We start from the raw sequence: 19,017 nt of genomic DNA on the forward strand, positions 1-19,017 counted from the left end.
GTCCGTCATTTTGTCTCTGTATTAGCATTGGTTTCAATTGATCGAGGTATTTATAATGCATTTCATGGAAGACCCGGTGCTTTCTGATGCCGTAAACTCACTGGATGTGTTGCATAAAAGGCGTTATGTGGAAAAGCTTCGTTCTATACAGTCGCCAGATCCATATTTGATGCCCAAATCGATGTTTTTCGACCCACTGTCTTCGCCCTGTCTGCCTGACATCTGCTACGCTGATATTTACAATTATCTTGTCCACACAAAATCAGCCTATTCTCACGAAAATTTGAAAAACTTCAAGAGCTTGGAGGCTTATAAATACTTCGTTGCTGGTTGGGTGAAACAGGTCCTCGTCCACGAAAATTCGGCAGGAATCTATCTTGTGCTTGGAAAGGTGAGTTACGAAATTTTCAATTCAAAATCTTTTGTTATTGCTAACATCCACTGTCAAGTCTAATGTATTTCATGTCGTTTGTCAATGGAGTTAAGGCTTTTAAAGTTTATATGGTTTAGCGATAGCACTCTCACTACATACATACGTGTATGTTGTCGGCGATTAGCCTAGCAATGATCTTAATTGTGGTTATTTGTCAGCCCAAAACCCTCTAAGTATATCTTAAATGCATCTTACCGGATATAAAATGACTACTACATAGTCTGTGGTGATTTTTTGGTGCCCAGTTTTCACGTCGAATTGCAGCCGTCCATTTCGCTCTCCTCTTTGGATCCCTCGGAATACGGTAAAACTTCAAGTCTCTCCTTCCATCTTCTCTGTTAGTGCAACCAACAGCCACACACGCCTTCACCATTTTGATTATTAATGTTAAGGAGCAGAAAAACACGCCGTAAATAGGAAGAATGTACGTAGCTGTAACAGGTTAACACTATGTTTTGACGGACAATTGGGCGGTACCATTCAGGAGAGCGGAGTTGTGACGTCACGTGGGTAGGGTCTATAGGCAGCGACTCAAACGCGACAGGAAATGAACTGTAAATGCCCTAAAATGAACCGCAAGTTACCTGTAAATGCCCTGACAATCGGACAGAATGACAGTGAATGCTGGTTTCGAATGAATGAGCGTTCCCAGTCTAAATGGATTGGGCGTTGTGCACCGTCAATGCAGCCTTAGAGTTAACTGCGAGACTATTATGGTGGAAGATTTTTGGTAGCAACTTGTTGGTTCCTTTGTATTTTTATTTTTTAGACATGTACACCTTTTTAAACAATATTTCGATTCTTGGCAGGAGCATATCGATAACCTTTTGGGATACAAAGTATCACGATATATCACCATTTCGATATTTTGTCACACCCCTAATAATGATGGTTGTAGAGCGGAAACGAATACTCGAGCAACTTGAGTAACTCGAGTTTAAAAACTAATCCGAGTAATGTTATTCACCTCGAGGAATCGTTTAATTTTGCTCTAAGCATCACGTTTTGCCCGGACTACTTTTTAATGCGGGACAACCCGCTGATGTCACTAGCGTAGAAGAAGAAGCAATTTAAAAAAATAAAAAAAAACCCTACTGCAGCCGACAGCCGCTACAAACTACACCGACGTTGCTAAAAACTAGCCCGCATGATGCTACGCAGAGCATGCTATGGTGGTAGCAGGTAGCGTCTGAATTGTCTTAGAGATATCACGTGTATGTTGAACTAGATGTGAAATGACAGAGTCAGCAGCGTTAGTAAACAGCCGCCATCTTAAAGCAGTAGACCTCTCAGCACTAATAAATATGATTAACATTACTGTCACTCGCTCACGTAACGTTAGCCCTGCGGAGGGCTAGGTTTCTATTCATTTTGACCATTGTCGATGCTATCTAACGTGTCTGACGTACAGGTTTTATTTAATCTGTGAAAACAAAGAGCTGTAGAGTGATGAGGGTGTAAAATAAAAACTTAATAATGCTAACTGTCAATTTTAGCTCAGTAGTCATTGCTGGATAAAACACCAAGTAGCACTGGTCCCTAATGTGCTCCAATACAGCAGGTATCATACTGTAACGTTGACAAAGAGTCACACGCTTCGTTAGGTTTCAATTACTATTTATATTTTGGGAACTTGTGGAGCAACCAACACACGACTGCTGTCTGCACAGCCGACGCACGCGCACCTGCCAGTGCCAGAAGGACAACAACAGGAACCACATTTCTCGCTCTCCCGCACCTCCCTCACCTCTGCACATCAAGCGGTGCATTCAGGAACGCATGCAAATATCCCCGCCATGTTATAACTGATATGTAAAAATACATTGATTTTGAACACTACAAAAACTCAAAATCCTATCAGGACTTACAGTTTAGATTAAGTTAAAACTTAACTAGAACTTAAAAATAGCTTGACACAAATGCAAATTCAATTGAAACACGTGGGGAAAAACATCTAACTTTTAAGTGATGTGTGTTATCAAGCGTAATGGCATTTTTAGGTAAGAAATATATATATATATATATATATATATATATATATATATATATATATATATATGTGTGTGTGTGTGTGTGTGTGTGTGTGTGTGTGTGTGTGTGTGTGTGTTTTTATAAGATCTAAAAGTTTTTTGAGTGAAAACAGTGAATTAGTCTTTTTTTTAATTTTTTTATTCAAGTCACATCTGATATGCAATTGTTGGCTGTTTTCAACAATGTACATTACTGGTGCACGATATTTATTGGTCTGATAATTATCCGTCCGATAATAGGAATTATAACGTCATCCCAATAAATCCAATAATATTATTAATAGGACCGATAATATGTACTGTGCTGGCTGGCCTGGAAATCAGTTGACCATTTGCAGGGCATTACTGCCACCTGCTGGTCAGAATAATTCGCTGCATCTATAATTTGTTCAACAAACTCATTCACTTTACACACATTGACAATCGTGAATGCTTTCTGTTTCTTACGTTTCCGCCTCGGAATTATATGTCTGTAAGTATTTGTTTACTCTAACATATGGATGTGCAATATATGTTTACTTTGGTGGTGAAGGGTCATATGTACAGAACTTCATAAGTTGTTGTGTTATAGACCCTACTCACCAACGTCACAGAATGACGTGTCGCTGTATCCGGCCGCTATATTGTCCGTCATTGTTTATCCGTATTCTCAATGGTTTCAATTTGTCGTGCAATTTATAGTGCAATTCATGGAAGCCCCGGTGCTTTCAGACGCTGTAAACTCATTGGATGCCTTGCATAAAAGGCGTTATGTGGAAAAACTTCAGTCTATCCATTCGCCAGATCCATATTTGATGCCTAAATCGATATTTTTCGACCTGCTGTCTTCGCCCTCTCTGCCTGACCTCTGCTACCCTGATATCTACAACTATCTTGTCCACACAAAATCAGCCTATTCTCACGAAAGTTTGAAAAACTAGCAGCACTCTAAGCAACATTAGCCCGTGTGACCCTTCCAATTTTCTAAAATGGCGACAATCAATAAAAAAAAAAAAGTTGACTGCGATGGCCGACGCTTCAAGGATAGGTGGATATTGGGACTATTTCTTCAATAAAACATGCAACAACTGTGTCTGCCTCATTTGCAAAGAGACAGACGCTGTTTTCAAAGAGTTCGATGTGACACGATAATGATATTACCGAACAAGACACGCTTGACATGTACGACCTTACAGAGAAGATACGCAGCGAGAAATTATAACAACTTTAAGCTAGTTTCATTTCACAGCAGCAGTATTTCGCAAGAGCCCAAGTGTCAAAAGAGAACGCCACAAAGACGAGACTGTTGAAATTATGAATTTAAAAAAATAATGAAGCAAATGTGACACACAGAAGGGCTTGCTAAAATTTGTTTAAATATATTGTTCTATGTAAATCAGCCAAGGTAGCCCCCCGCATTTTTACCACACCAAATCTGGCCCCTTTTGCAAAAGGTTTGGACACACCTGTTTAACTGATGATCCGTAGATGAGGCCAGCTTCTTTCACTTGGTACCAGCTAAATATTATTCAAGATGTAATGATGGTGGAAGAACTAAGCATCTTGAATTTGAAACTGTATATTGTCGACGATTAGCCTCGCAATGATCTTAGTCGTGGTTGTCAGCCCAAAACCCTCTAAATATATATTAAATGCATCTTACCAGATATAAAATGACTACTACATAATCTGTGGTAATCGTTTGGAGCCCAGTTTTCTCGTCGAATTGCAGCAGTCCATCTCGCTCTCCTCTCCGAGTCTCTCGGAATACGGTAGAACTTCAAGTCTCTCCGTCTATCTTCTCTGTTATTGCAACCAACCGCCACACACGCCTTCACCATTTTGATTATTAATGTTAACGAGCAGAAAAACACGCCATAATAGAAGGAATTTACATAGCGGTAATGCATCGACACGACGAGTTGACGGACAATATGGCGCGGAGGCGTGGTTGTGACGTCATGTGAGTAGGGTCTATAGAAGCCAGCCAATGCTTAAAGTGCCTGTGACACGAAAAAGCATGTTTATTTCATAATACACGCGGTATTTTATGCCCCTGAATGATATGGGCCGCTTGGATGTGTGTGGAAGCGATCGCTATTTTTATTTAGTTTTTTGAATCCCGCGCCATGAAAATGAGTGACTTCCGGCTTCGGTCTTGCATTGAGGAGGGCGCTGTGACGTGTACGGTAGAAGACGTCCTCTTCACGCTACAGTGTACTGTTGTGTATGAGGACGAAGGATTCAGCTGATTTTGCGGATTAATACGTTTATTTTTCGCATCACGCCAGCCAAACGGCTACAGAAAAATCATTCTGTATGAGGGAGAGGCGCATGCCCCTTTTTGGAGTTTCAAAAGGTTCCCATTCACCGTGGATATTTACTGTGGGACCATTGGACTTACGAGGAAGCGAGTAAACATCTTGTTTTGTATTATGTCAAATACAAATACAGCGATTACAAAGTAAACACTAAAAACTTTCTTTAAATGAAGGACTACTTACGTTTGATCATTGATAGGCATGTAAAAAGCTCTCCTATTAGCAGCAGCACGTTAGCTGCACAACAACTCCAGCCACCCTCCTCCGGGGAACGAACTGTAAATTGCTCTCCGCCGGGCGGTTTGCCGATCCGGGAAGACAATCAACAACCGGGTCGTCATGTCAAATAATCCAGGATATTTATGTGTGATTTTTCGCTTCGAAGACTTTGAAACATCACTCGGTTCGGGTTAGCATGTCGGCTAGCTGTCACGCCTTCTGGTTTGTTTACATTCTCCGAAGCCGGGGAAGGGAAATGACATATGTCCGATTTAGGTGTCATAAAATATCATTCGGGAGGTGCAACAGTAAAGGTGAAGTCGACAGTTTTGACCATTATGGAGTAATTTTGCCATGTTGTCTTGAATAAATGCATTTTTATTATTTCATATTCCATTCAGCACAAGACTGTTATTTGTCATGACCATGCCATTTATTTAGCGATTGGGGAAAATACTTGGATAAAAAGAATATTCTGTAAAAATATTGAAGTAAAGAGACAGAAACAATGACATTTTGCCGCTCTCTTCGTCGCGTTTTCCTCGTTGTGAATAGTTCCCCCTCGACGGGCTGACTGGTCCTTCTCAAGCCATTTACATAGCTGTTGGGGAAAAATACTTGGATAAAAAGAATATCCTGTAAAAATATTGGAGTAGAGAGACTGAAACAATGACATTTTGCGGCTCTCTTCGTCGCGTTTTCCTCGTTCTGAATAATTCCCCCTCAATGGGCTGAATCGTAAAACCGATGAGCCCAGTCTACCGCTGACGTCATCCACCTGTTGGGGACGCTAAAGCCCTATAATGGTAGGCGTGGCTAACCGGCAGATTAAAAGACTAATTTCTCGTCATCTGTGCTTTGCTAAATTGTTGTATATAGTCGAATCGTCGCAAAATATGATTCTAATTCACATAATAATGCCATTTAAGACTTTTTTTCTCGTGTCATATGCTCTTTAAGGCTAGTAGCACAAGCTAGTGTGCTATGCTATGCATACACATAATAGTTGTCGTGTAATGTTAGTCCTGTCAGCATGCTTGGTAGGATTTTATACTATGCAGAGAAACCTCATACTTTATTGAATATGGGTTCACTCACTGCCGTTTATATTGATTATTATAAGGCAAGCCATTAATCCATTTTGTTTTACCATATTTTTGTTACGAGGAATGAGTGATAAACCTTACTATATAATGTTTGCATTTTACAGTGTTAGTTATAAGTTAGTAAGTTGTTGAGAGGCCTTTTGGTTATTGATAGGCTTGCTGTCCTAACCTGTCTCCCAGGTTAAGAAAGTTGTTTCATGGACCAAGACCACAACAGTCTCCTGTAGCACCAAATATTTTTATCTGATGACAAAGCACAATACCTGTTGGGTTTATGTTTTAGTTCAGTGCTCATTGTTCAGGAAACACATCTTCAATTCAGGCATGAAAATGGGTCAGGGATTAAAAAGGTGAGAAGGGTGTGGAGGAAATATGTTCTGGTAGGGCTGTCCCAAACGACTAATTTTCTCCCGATTAGTCAGCCAACTATTTTTACAATTAGTCGACAATTTATTTATTCATTTATTTTTTCAAAGTAATTTAGCAATTAAACTTTTGTTGACGTTTATTAATTCACAAAAACATTTTGGAACACTTAAATTCTTTATTAAAGTACAAATAAACATGTAAATAACAATAATTAATCACACATGAACACTAAGGTCAAATGCTGATATTAGCATTTACTAGTGCGAAAGAATGGAATGTAAACAGATTCAGAACATTGACTTCGCCTTTCCAACATGATTCAAAACAATTCTTATAAAAAAAAAATGTCTAGCATTATTATTATAGTAGACTACTATATATATATAATAGTATTATAATAATTATAATATTAATTGCCAGTCATATTTTTTTTTAAAAAGGGTGTCATTTTAAAGTTATTCTTAGTGTAAAATCTGAATTCTGTAGTATTATAGTATTTACATATTATAGTATTAATTCTGAAGTATGTGGGATTAACTCCAGAAATCGTTATTTATGAGAAACGTGACGCGCTTTTATTTTGAAATGTTCACCGGAAGTAGTACGTTCGCTAAACCGTTAACAACTATACACTCCGCAAAAAGCACTTTTCGTTTTTTGGGGGGGTATTTTGTGCTTGCAAATGCTGTTAACCAGCATTTTTTCATGTTTGAAGTGTTACCTTTTAACCGCAAGTTTGCGTTTTGGAAAAGACTGCCAATGTTTTATAGCAGGCTAAAGTAAATTGTCTTTTTCCCCATTTTCTCAGTGTAGCAATGCTAACGTTTAGTGTTTAATATAGATGTGTTTCCTTATTTGGCATGTGTGAACTGTAATTCTACGGCGACCAATAAACATCTGGACACAACAACTGGAGTCTCATATTTCATCTACACGCACGCACAAATGTACATACGCACGCGGTGATAAAACGCAGCCGTGAAAAGTACCGCCTTCATTTTTATTTACCTTGCGATAAATGGACTCATTGCATATGGCGACAGGCTTAGCAATTTCAATAAAACTTGTCATTAGTTAGTTAGATGGACTTATGACCCCCCCACCCCAAAAATGTTCTCCTCGGATCTACACAATTCACGTAGGTCTTTTTGACTTCAAAACGGCGAATTTCGCCGAAAGGTGAGTGATTTTCATGCCTGTCAATTATACTGACTAACTGATTGTGATTGACTCAAATTATATTCATTTGAAAAAATAAATATTGTGAAGCGGTATGCAATGTTATGAGCGTTGTTAGTTCGAATTGCTGTGTCCAGCCGCTGTAACTCTGCTGCTCTCTGTGAACTCTCAACTCAGCCGGAACGCGCACGGCTATTAAGTATATGTCATGTGACTGACGTAGCCGGTAACGCGCTCGGCCAAACATACACACAACTTCCGTGGGTGAATTATGTTCCAAAATAAAAGGTCACCACTTTTGGCACTTTATTTGAAGTCAAGACTGTTGTTGTCTTTGTTTTGTTCATTATAATAATGTTCATGTCATTATGAAAATTCTGGTGAGGTCAAAGGCAAATGTATATTGAATCCACCATTTTTTTTTTTTTTTTTTTAAACCTCCAGGTGTTCAAAAACTCGGGTGAATATACATTTTAAAAATTATATATTTATTATCGGTTATCCATATCGGTATTGGCTTTGAGGAGCAGGAAGTTATCAATATTGGTATCGGTTTCAAAAAATGGATATCGTGCACCTCTAATGTACATGGAAAATAAAGACATTGATTGACTGAAAGTGGTTCAATATTGGATAAAATGTATTGATTTCTCATGTATATTTATAATTGCTCTTTACCTAAAAAATATGTTTTATCCGATTACTCGATTAATCGATAGAATTTTACTAAAATATTCGATAGCTGCAGCCCTAGATGGTTGGTAAGGCAGCACTCTCTCGGGCACGGAGGCAAAGCCCATTCGAAGTCTCGGATGAGGGAAACCATCATATATGCAGTATCATTTTGTTCAATTTTGTATTTTTAAAATCAAGATTCTTTTTCATTCCACAAGAAAGTGCAGGAAAGGTATTTGTCATTTTACAACCAACATAGGCTACATGGTCAGACAAAACCCATCTAGCCTTAAAAATATACAGGTAACTAGATGGAAAGTCAGAGGTTTGCGACAACTCAGCAAATTGAAACTAATTAAAAACAGAGTGAAAAATCTTAAATCTGGAATTGTGTTTTTTCAAGAATCCCACTCGACAGCTTAAGACCATAATGTGTGAATCGATGGACTGGCCAGGTGTTTCACACATCTTATAATAACTATGCCATGGGTGTTTCAGATGAGTAAACCAAGATAAGTCAAGATCAAACTGATAGATATGTAATTGTTCAAGGCAGTATTGTTTTTGTGAACAATGACGATAATGAAAATATTTCGTCGACAAACTATTTTTTCATGACGATGACATGATGAGCTAAAAACGTTGCTTGGGAAACTAGAACATAACGGGAAGAATGCCAGTTTTCATCTGAAGAGACGAAAATGCGACATCATTTCTGTCATGTTCACAATGCAATCCTAACCCATTTTCATATTGTCCGTGGATTATGTCAGCTTGCATCGTAGTAGTGTTTGGATCTTGTCACTCATGTTTCGGAAGTATCTCGAGCTAGGCTGCGTTCAATCTTGCTTGTTTGGAAACACGGTAAGATTTGAGTTCTTATCTTGGCAAGAGAGAATATGCAATGTTGCTTTAGCCTTTAAAGGTCTGTAGTGAGTGATCATCAGACGCTAAATGCAACTACTAGCTTTAGTGTAGAATTGGCTTTTGCATTAGCTTCAGAATGGCGATCGTCCTCTTAAAACACTGATCAGTCTTTCTGGTCAGGAAGTCTAGAGGATGTTAAACGCTCGGACAATTTTTTTACATAAAGTTTGTGGCTTGTAAGTAGGTTTAATTGAAAGAAATGTACCGTTTTTCCTGCCAAATGTATTACCGTCACAAAGTTGGCGTTGTTCTTATTTATGCTACAGTATGTGCTGAAACTAAAACCCCAAATTGTATGAGACTTTGTCGACTAAAACTAGTTAAAATGACTAAAATATGACTAAGACTAATAAGTATTTTCGTCCAGAAGACTAAGACAAAATCATACACTAAAAGGGCAGCCATATACAAAACTGGTCCCAAGACACGTTTTAGCTCATCTTCATCATGTCATAAAAAAAACTTGTTCGTCGACGAAATATTTTCGTTATCGTCGATGAAAACGACACAGGACACTATAATATTGCGACATTCTTTCTTCACTCATTGCATGCGATTGATAACAATAGACGTCCAATTCATTTAAACTGAGAGGAATGGCTGCAAATACTGACAGCCGCTGACAGCTCTAGATATCTAATTTATTTTCACTGGTAGGTGGTGAATGAAAGAACTGTTTTTGCCGTGACAACGGCAGCGAACTGGTTAACCAATATCTCCTATAAGGAGATACATAAAGCAAAAGATGGCCGGCAAGGTGCCTAGGGGCATCCATGTTGGTAGAGGCAAATGGGATAAATATCTTTACCTGTGCATCAATGAGCTGACTGTGTCCCGCTTTGAGTTGAAGTTCCAAACTTTGACATCTCTCACGGTACTCCATCACCTGCGCGGTGAAAGTGTTAGCAATTAGGCGCGCACACTAGTGTGCGCCGACAGCTCACCTTGTTCTGCAACCGGTGGACAAGCAGCGCCTGTCGGGCTTCCCTTTCTCTCATCTCCCGTTCGCGACGCCTCCTCTCTTGCCGCTCCTCCTCGGAGTGATGGGCGTGGACGAGCGAGGGAGACACCGACTGCTCCAGCTGGAGAGAGAGAGAGAGAGAATATGAGATGGGAATTGGGAGAGCCTGGCGGCAGTAGAGCTCACCCTCTCGTTGAGCGCCCTGGCCCTGGACGCGAGCTCCTCTCTCTCGGCGCGGCTCTCGGCCAGCTCTTCCTGAAGAAGGCGTACTTCCTCTTGAAGCTCTGCCCTCTCCTGCTCAGAGCCGACCAGCAGATGGGACTCCATGATGGCAGTGGCAGCGTTAGCTAGAAACCAAGAAGGTTTGTAATTTGCTAAGCCTTGACTATCTCAAATCCCTTTAACATTTTAAAATGAAGATATTTAACCCCTTTGATGTCTGAATTTATTACTGCGGTCAAATGTTTTGAGACGACACCATTCAGTCGAATGGGAAAGTGTCTCAAAACCAAGTGTGTACATGTAACATGACACAAAAATCTCGTTTGGAAAGGAGCTAAATTTGTTGTTACTATGTGGCTGCACAATTCTAAATTGCATCCATATCTCTAACTCTCACCAGCATCTCTCCTAGGGATGAGTGCGACTAGTCGCTTAACCACCTACTCATAATCAGTGGTGGGCACGTTACTTTAAAAAAGTTATTAGTTACAGTTACTCACTACTTCTTCCAAAAAGTAACTGAGTTAGGAACTGAATTACTCTATAGTAAAGGTAACTAGTTACCAGGGAAAGTCACTATTTCCGTTACTTTAAAAAGAAGTTGTATGTCAAAGAATTTGAAATTTTCTGAGCAGTATTCGAGTCAGTAGAATAGAGAAGAACAGACAGGTAGTTGTGTTATAGAACATTGTAATATTTATTGCATCTTACCAACAACAGATTTATCCTACACTTGAAGTGCAACAAAAATAAACAGATTTGAATTGCTTACCACAGATGTCAACAAAAGCTTTGCCCCGGGACATAAATTACACTTTACATGCACGTTCTTTCCTTTAATTTCGACCAACTTGAAATAGTGTTTATATCTCCACCTCGTAAAGGACAAAGTTTCCTCTAAATGCTCTGCCATCATATCCCTGTGCATCTGTTTTGCGTGTGTATGTTTGCCGCACGCGCTGTTCCGGTTTGTGTGAAAACACCGGCCCTGAAGTTTTTTTGTTTTTTTTTTCAAACGAACTTTATGAACAATAAATACACATATACAAACATAGGCCGAGACAATTCACATATTGACAACCGGCTCTGAAGTACGTGCGCGGCTCGAGCGTTTACGTCACAGAATGGGGGATCACGTGAGATTTGACAACAACGCAGCCATATTGGAAGCAGGTCTGGCTCGCGGGACATTAAACTTTACCTTGCCAGTTTGATAAAGAGACAAACTCATTACTAAGGCGAAGAATAGATATTTGATCAAACTTAAGAATGTGAACAATGTTGACCCTTACGAGCAAGCCGAAGACAAATGGAGTAAAGATGTCGACAGGCTTCCACAATTACGCGAAATGGACATACTGCTATATTTATTGTTGTGTGTCTGTTACTAAACTCATCAGCGATAACGAAATTACAAATCGCTACAAAGCTACAAACAGTTTTGCTGTGGATGGGTGTGCATTATGACCGTATCAAACGGCAAATCCATCATTCTTGCAAAGGTGGGCTATGTGTGTTTACTATTTTCATTGCCGTGAACCTGAACACAGTCTTGGATGACAAATAAACAGAGCAGAGTACACTTGCTACGGCTGGTAGTTTCTTCAATTTATTCAAAGTAAGTAACGCGCCGTTTTGACCGTCAGTAACGGCAACGGCGTTGTAACAGCGGAAAAAATAATTAGTTAGATTACCCCGTTACTGAAAAAATAACGCCGTTATGTAACGGCATTATTTATAATGGCGTTATTCCCAACACTGCTCATAATTAACCGTTTTGCATTTTACTAGTCGGTAAAACGCAGCATCATGCATCTTTGACCCCTTTTAAACATACGCTGAACTCTGGTTAAGTCCCTAGATTTAAACTGGTAGGGCTTATGTCTGAAAGCAATTTCCTGGGTCTACTTGACATGGAGATAACAAAACCGGGTCGCGTCCTAGTAGAGCAGGGCAATTTAACAAAATTTACCGTGACCAAGATGGTTCACGATGACCGACGTAATTTTGACCATGTCGGTAAATCCGGTATTTTAATGAAATGGGGAAAAAAATGGATAATTGGATATGTTCTTTCACCTTTAAGAAAGCACTCAGTGTGCTTTAGGGCTGCAGCTATCGAATATTTTAGTAATCGAGTAATCGACTGAAAATTCTATCGATTAATCGAGTAATCGGATAAAACAAATATATTTTCAGGTGAAGAGCAATTATAGATATACATGAGAAAACAAGACATTTTATCATTTTCAGTCAATCAATGTCTTTATTTTTGATGTATATTGTTGAAAACAGCCAACAATTGCATCTCAGATGTAACTAGAATTAAAAAATGACTAATTCACTGCTTTCACTCCAAAAACCTTTAGATCTTATTTTTAAAAAGTATATATATATATATATATATATATATATATATATATATATATATATATATATATATATATATATATATATATATATATATAAACACACCTAAAAATGCCTTTACGCTTGATAACACACATCACTTAAAAGTTAGGATTTTTTTCCACGTTTTTCAATTGAATTTCTATTTGTGTCAAGCCATTTTTAAGTTCTAGTTAAGTTTTAAGTTAGTCTAAACTGTAAGTCCTGATAGGATTTTGAGTTTTTGCACTGTTCAAAATAAATGTATGATACAGGCTGTATTGGAGCACATTAGGGACTAGTGCTACTTGGCGTTTTATCCAGCAATGACTACTGAGCTAAAATTGATAGTTAGCATTATTGAGTTTTTATTTGACACCCTCATCACTCCACAACGCTATGTTATGTTAAAGCCTGTATGTAAGACACTTTAGCCACGCATCGAAAGTGGTCTTAATTAATTTAAACCTAGCCCTCCGCAGGGCTAACGTAAGGTGAGCTAGTAGTGACAGTAACGTTAATCTTATATATTAGCGCTTAGCGCTCTTTATTAGCGCTTAGCGTAACGCTGCCCAGACGCGGCCTAGTCTGTCATTGTGCATCTAGTTCAACATACATGTGATCTCTATGAGACTCATTGGACGCTACCTGCAACTAACGTAGCATGTGCGGGCTAGTATTTAGCAACGTCGGCGTCGTTTGTAGCGGTTGTCGGCTGCAGTAAGTTTTTTTTTTTTTTTTTTTTTGCTTCTTCCTCTACGCACGTGACATCAGCGCGTTGTCCCGCATTAAAAGTAGTCCGAGCAAAACGTGATGCTTAGAGCTGTCAAAATAAACGATTACTCGAGGTGAATAAAATTACTCGGATCAGTTTTTAAACTCGAGTTACTCGAGTTGCTCGAGTATTCGTTTCAGCTCTAGTGTGCTTACGTATGAAGTCACGAGGATATCAGGAAATCAAATAAACAGAAGCCCGGTGTGCTAATGCTAGCGGCTAACGCTACAAATGAACGTGATGGAGTCTGATAATAGTGAAACTACCAGTAGACATGCCACAGGCATTTCGAGTATAGACGCTCATAGCGTGGTGCCATCCGCACCTGTGACTGCGGCTCGAACCTTTTGGAAACTGCTGAACTTAATGAGTGGATTGTGCACAGACTGCATCTAGCAATCGGTATGTCGCATTATTTTTGATCTATTTGTGTGTGTGATTTCTCTGATAGTTTTTATGATGGTAAAGCATTCAGCATAAAGTATAATCCAACAGTGTAGCCTATAATATGACCGTTTAAATGCCACAGCTATTTTTCTGTATGTGCTTGCTTTATTCAGTGTCATTACTGCCATCATAAAATCTTAAATGTGTCATTGGCATAAGAGGAGTATAGCTTAATGTGTGTGTGGTGGTGGGGTTGCATGTATTTTGAAAAAATGCTCTGGGAAAAAAAAAACCTGAAACCTTGTAGTAAACACTTGTTTTGAGTCATTATGTCACAGCAGCCATAGAGTGTACGTTGTGTTTGAAGTGTACTGTTCAAGCTCTAAGTCATTTGTGTTACATTGACATTTTTGCACAGTGGTCGTATTGATATTTATAATGCACATTGTTCAAGTCATACAAGCTGTTATATATGTTCATACTTGAATGTTTATTGTTTACAAGATATCTTTATCAGGGCTGTCAAACGATTAAAATACCTTATAGACCCCAATCACGTGACATCACAACTCCGCCCCCCTGACTGGTGCCGCCATATTGTCCGTCAGCTCATCGTGTTTACATATTACCGCTACGTACATTCCCCTATTACTGCGTGTTTTTCTGCTTGTCTAAGGAATCACTGCCTGGTAGACGAACCCATAAACCTTCCTGACAATCATTAACATTGATTAATCAAAATGGTGAAGGCATGTGTGGCGGTTGGTTGCAGTAAAAGAGAAGATAAGCAGTCATTTTAGTAGTTGCTGTGTGCCCATTGTTAAAAGGGCAAATCTCTAAAGCAGCACGGTTTGTTTATCTCTGTCCATGATGCGTTTGTGTCGACAGCCATTAGACAGCGGCGAAAACATCAATATGATGCCAACACGATCGCAGACATCATCAGACGGAGACTATGAAGCTCGTCGCCACGGTCGCGCAGCAAGAGGGTGAGCGCAACAACAGGTGTTGTACCGAAAAATAGCCGCCCTGCGTGAAATGTGCCCCCTGACGGGAACGCCAACACGGAAACGACTTTCCTGTACCGTGAATATGTATTATTTTACTCTGCTTGAACTAATAAATGGCATACCTGTGTGACTGTCATTGGGATATGGTCGTGAAAACCTGTAGACTAATACATTTCTGTTCAAAGATGGTTATGTGGCCCAGTCTACGATTTGTTACTAAAATACAGTACTAATATTTTGTGTAATTTAATTATTTAAAACTGATCTTACAGTCGTAAATCCATTACTGTAAGGCATCCATTAAAACATTTGATGTTTTCACGTCAATAAAGCGTTGTAAATAGGCGCTCCCCTCGGAGGGACATTGCACGCGTTGCGGCTATTTTTCGGCACACACCGGCCCATTGTCGATCAAGTTTCATTTTACAATTGTGACAACGGTGACGCTCAGGTGACCAAATGTTGGTTTATATTCGGGCCGGTGCCGATTTTGGGTACCCGACTCCTCATCGTGACATAAACTGGAGTATGATTGGAAATTTTGTGGTCTCAGGACGATATCTGACGCACGGGACGGGACCGGACGGGAGAAAACATCGGTTTGGGCATCAAATATGGATCTGCGACTGGATCGACCGAAGCCTTTCCAAATAACGGCTTTTATGCAACTCATCCAATGAGTTTACAGCGTCTGAAAGCACCGGGGCTTCCATAATTTGCAAGTGAATCCACCTTTAGAAACTACGATCAATGACAATACGGACACACAATGACAGACAATATGGCGGCACAATACAGCGATCACGTGATTGTGTGACGTTGGTGATTGCAGTCTATTGAGTTAATCACAGCTTAAAAATTAGTTAATCGTAATTCATCGCAAAGACAAGACAAGACGGACATAAACATTCAACATACTGTACATAAGTACTGTATTTGTCTATTATAACAATAAAAAGAGAGATCCACAAATCAAAGAGATCCACGGATAGAAAGACTTGTAGTTCTTAAAAGATAAATTTGAGTACAAGTTACAGTAATTTTACATTGGGAAGTTAGGAAACCATGACAGTCAGTGGTGGCTGCAAATGGTATACAATATGTTGTGCGTTGTGTTCAATTAGGCGTGTTAAGAAAAAGTTTGTCTCTTGCTCCGTCCAAATGCATTATGGGAAGTCGGGCAACCATGACTGTTAGTAGTGGCTGCCAAAGCTTAAGCCAATAAAAGGTGCGGTCCAATGAGCGCCAGTGTCCACTCGCATTTCTCTGCCTTTTCACTCTTAGTGTGCTAAAACGGTCTTATTGTAAACTGTTTGAGGCAAAGCATGAACGGGTCATTCCGTGCATGCGTTAATTGCGTCAAATATTTTAACGTGATTAATCTTAAAAAATTAATTACCGCCCGTTAACGCAATAATTTTGACAGCCCTAATTTTTATTTACTTAATGTTTACACTGCATGTACAGTTGTCAAATATGTTAAATTGAAAGCTGGAAAATAAATCATCGGGAAACGGTTAATTTGTATTTTATGCATTGATTCAGATTTTCCAATTATATAACAGTCTGCTTGAGCAGATTTATTGTCATTAACAGTGGTGTCAACAATAATCGATGCGGCGATGCATCCCGATGCGGGGCATGGACGATGTGATTCGATGCGGGCAACAAGCTGAATCGATTCAGCGAATTTTAAAATATATAAGTACGTTCAAAAATCTTCCCTGTGCAATTCCAGTGATGCAACGGATTTGGTTTCCCCATTTGTAATATTATTCTCATGTTTCATTTTTTACACACTGCATAACTCTGGTCAAGTTTCCCACCAACCTCGTAGAAGCCAAAATGTCTCCAGATGTCTGCTTTCAATGTATTAGGTGCATCAATAATCTTTCTTGCTCCCTCTTTCTCCGCTTCAGCCATTGTTATGTTATGTCCTATCTCTTAGAGGTTAGATCTTGTGCCCGAACCTGAACAGGTCTGGTCAGGCCCAAAATGTTAAGCATTCACGTTCGGGTCGCGTCGGGCCGCTGCGCCGGACTAATAAATTATTTTTAAAAAATGGGATAAAACCGAGAGCAGGCTCTCTGTATTGTGCATTTGCTTGTGCACGCACATGAATGCAGTGTCGCCGCCCGCTTTTTCTTCTCCTCCGCTGTGGCGCTTGCAATTCGTTATGAAAGACACTTTTATTTATGTACACAAAGGCAACACGAATCTGATCCTTTTGAATCTTCTCCTCTGTGTGTCTGCAAAATCGCATTTAAAATTTTTAAAAAAAATTTTTATATTAAACTTTCCCAGCGTTATTTCGTTGTGTAAATGCTTTTATAATGATCATAAAAACATGTAGACTATTTAAACATTAAGAAAACTTGCGTTTTTTTTCTGCCAACTGAGAATTCGTTAAGACACTTTTTATGCACACAAAGGCAACACAAATGTGATCCTTTTGAATCTTCTCCTCTGTGTGTCTGCAAAATCACATGTTTTTTTAATATTAAACTTTCCCAGCGTTATTTCGTTGTGTAAATGCTTTTATAATGATCATAAAAATATGTAGACTATTTAAACATTAAGAAAACTTGCGTTTTTTCGGCCAACTCGAAGAAAGGAAAATAAATTGCTGCTGCTACGTTTTTTTTCCCCCGCGTCACTCCAAGCCGGGTCGGGCTTCAATACCAGCGGGCCGTGTCGGGTCGGACTGGATTTTTTAGGGCCGATCTAACCTCTACTATTTCTCTGCTCTCTCGATTGCAAAAAACTGATATTTCCTCATGTTGAAACAGATTGTCATGGCTGCTAAAATGCTGCTGCACTTCATTTTAATTCAGTATTTTTTATTGTTATGTGGTAGTTACTGATTGCATTTCTAAGTTGATTGCACATATATACTGGACTGTCTCAGGAAATTAGAATACACAATATTCTAATTTCCTGAGACAGTCAGGAAATTAGAATATTGTGTATTCTAATTTCCTGAGACAGTCCTGTATATATACACAGGACTGTCTCAAAAAATTAGAATATTGTGTATTCTAATTTTCTGAGACAGTCCAGTAGTGGGCTAGGCCTACATTTTACTTCTACATTGCAATTTAGTTGATGTTTTGTTTGCAACTGAACTGATCCCTGGATTGATATTGCGATAAAAATGCTGCTGCACTACAATATTTTCTTTGTTTTCTTTAATATTTACTTGAATATTTTTATTGATGGGTCGTTGTGACTAAAATACAGTGACTGTTATTACTGATTTTGCACAGGAGTTCAGATGTTGCACTGTGTGAAAGGCTGTTACTGTGTGCAAAAAAAAAAGAAAAGAGAAAGCCCTGGTCTCATTCAAAGCACCAATTAAAACTGTGATCTTTTTTTTTTTTTTTTAATATATACATCTGAAAGTATTTTCATTTGACTTCAACCAGGAGTGACACAAGAGCCCAAAAAAAGTTGTTTAATGTCTGACCGCTTGTGTTGCCTCATGTTTCACGAAAAATATGCTTTGCTTTAGAATTTTAATGCATCCCAGGCTTTAAGGCACCGCGATGCATTGCCGAATCGAACCGAATCGAATCGTGGCCCTCCGAATCGTAATCGAATCGAATCGTGAGGGCAGTGCCGATGTACACCTCTAGTCATTTTTCGTTGTTGAAGTAAAACTGCTCAATTTACCGTGATACGTACTTAAGGCAGTATCGCCCAGCCCAATGTCGTGGCATAATACTTCACCAGGACGCGGCATGCATGAAAGCAGCCAGATAATTAACCAGTCACAGCGGGAAGGCTGATGACGTAAGTATCATGGCGGGTCGATCGTCATTTCCTCTTTCTTTGCAGTAAGACGAAAAGCAGTAAACAAACATCGCAATTATCAACATGGTAAACTGAAAAGATAGCAAAATTCAACTGGAGACATAATGAAATGAATTGGCTACTGAATCTTAGAACCGAAGAAGAGACAGCCCATCGTCCATCTTTGGAAATGTGTGGTCTGTTTTGTTGCCGATGCAGACCAAAAATGACAATGTCTGGGTTA

General features: G+C 39.2%; 1 protein-coding gene and 1 long non-coding RNA gene across 4 annotated transcripts in view; one reads left to right on the forward strand and one right to left on the reverse strand.

Moving 5' to 3' along the window:
- LOC130910414 (trichohyalin-like) overlaps positions 1-19,017 on the reverse strand; it is a 68,044-nt gene that overhangs the window by 47,017 nt on the left and 2,010 nt on the right. For all 3 annotated transcript variants that reach the window (XM_057827691.1, XM_057827689.1, XM_057827688.1), the window contains exons 3-5: positions 10,386-10,546; positions 10,183-10,320; positions 10,047-10,124 (exon numbers count right to left, since the gene is read on the reverse strand). In XM_057827691.1, coding sequence (XP_057683674.1) covers positions 10,047-10,124; positions 10,183-10,320; positions 10,386-10,526 — 357 coding nt within the window. In that variant the 5' untranslated portion in view covers positions 10,527-10,546. The remainder of the gene's footprint in view (positions 1-10,046; positions 10,125-10,182; positions 10,321-10,385; positions 10,547-19,017) is intronic.
- On the forward strand, positions 10,254-17,345 carry LOC130910416 (uncharacterized). Its single transcript, XR_009061861.1, has 3 exons — positions 10,254-10,561; positions 14,860-14,960; positions 15,535-17,345. It is a non-coding gene; the product is annotated as an uncharacterized LOC130910416 (long non-coding RNA).

The sequence above is a fragment of the Corythoichthys intestinalis genome, chromosome 22, assembly GCF_030265065.1.
Source record: "Corythoichthys intestinalis isolate RoL2023-P3 chromosome 22, ASM3026506v1, whole genome shotgun sequence".
In the NCBI taxonomy this organism is placed as follows: domain Eukaryota; kingdom Metazoa; phylum Chordata; class Actinopteri; order Syngnathiformes; family Syngnathidae; genus Corythoichthys; species Corythoichthys intestinalis.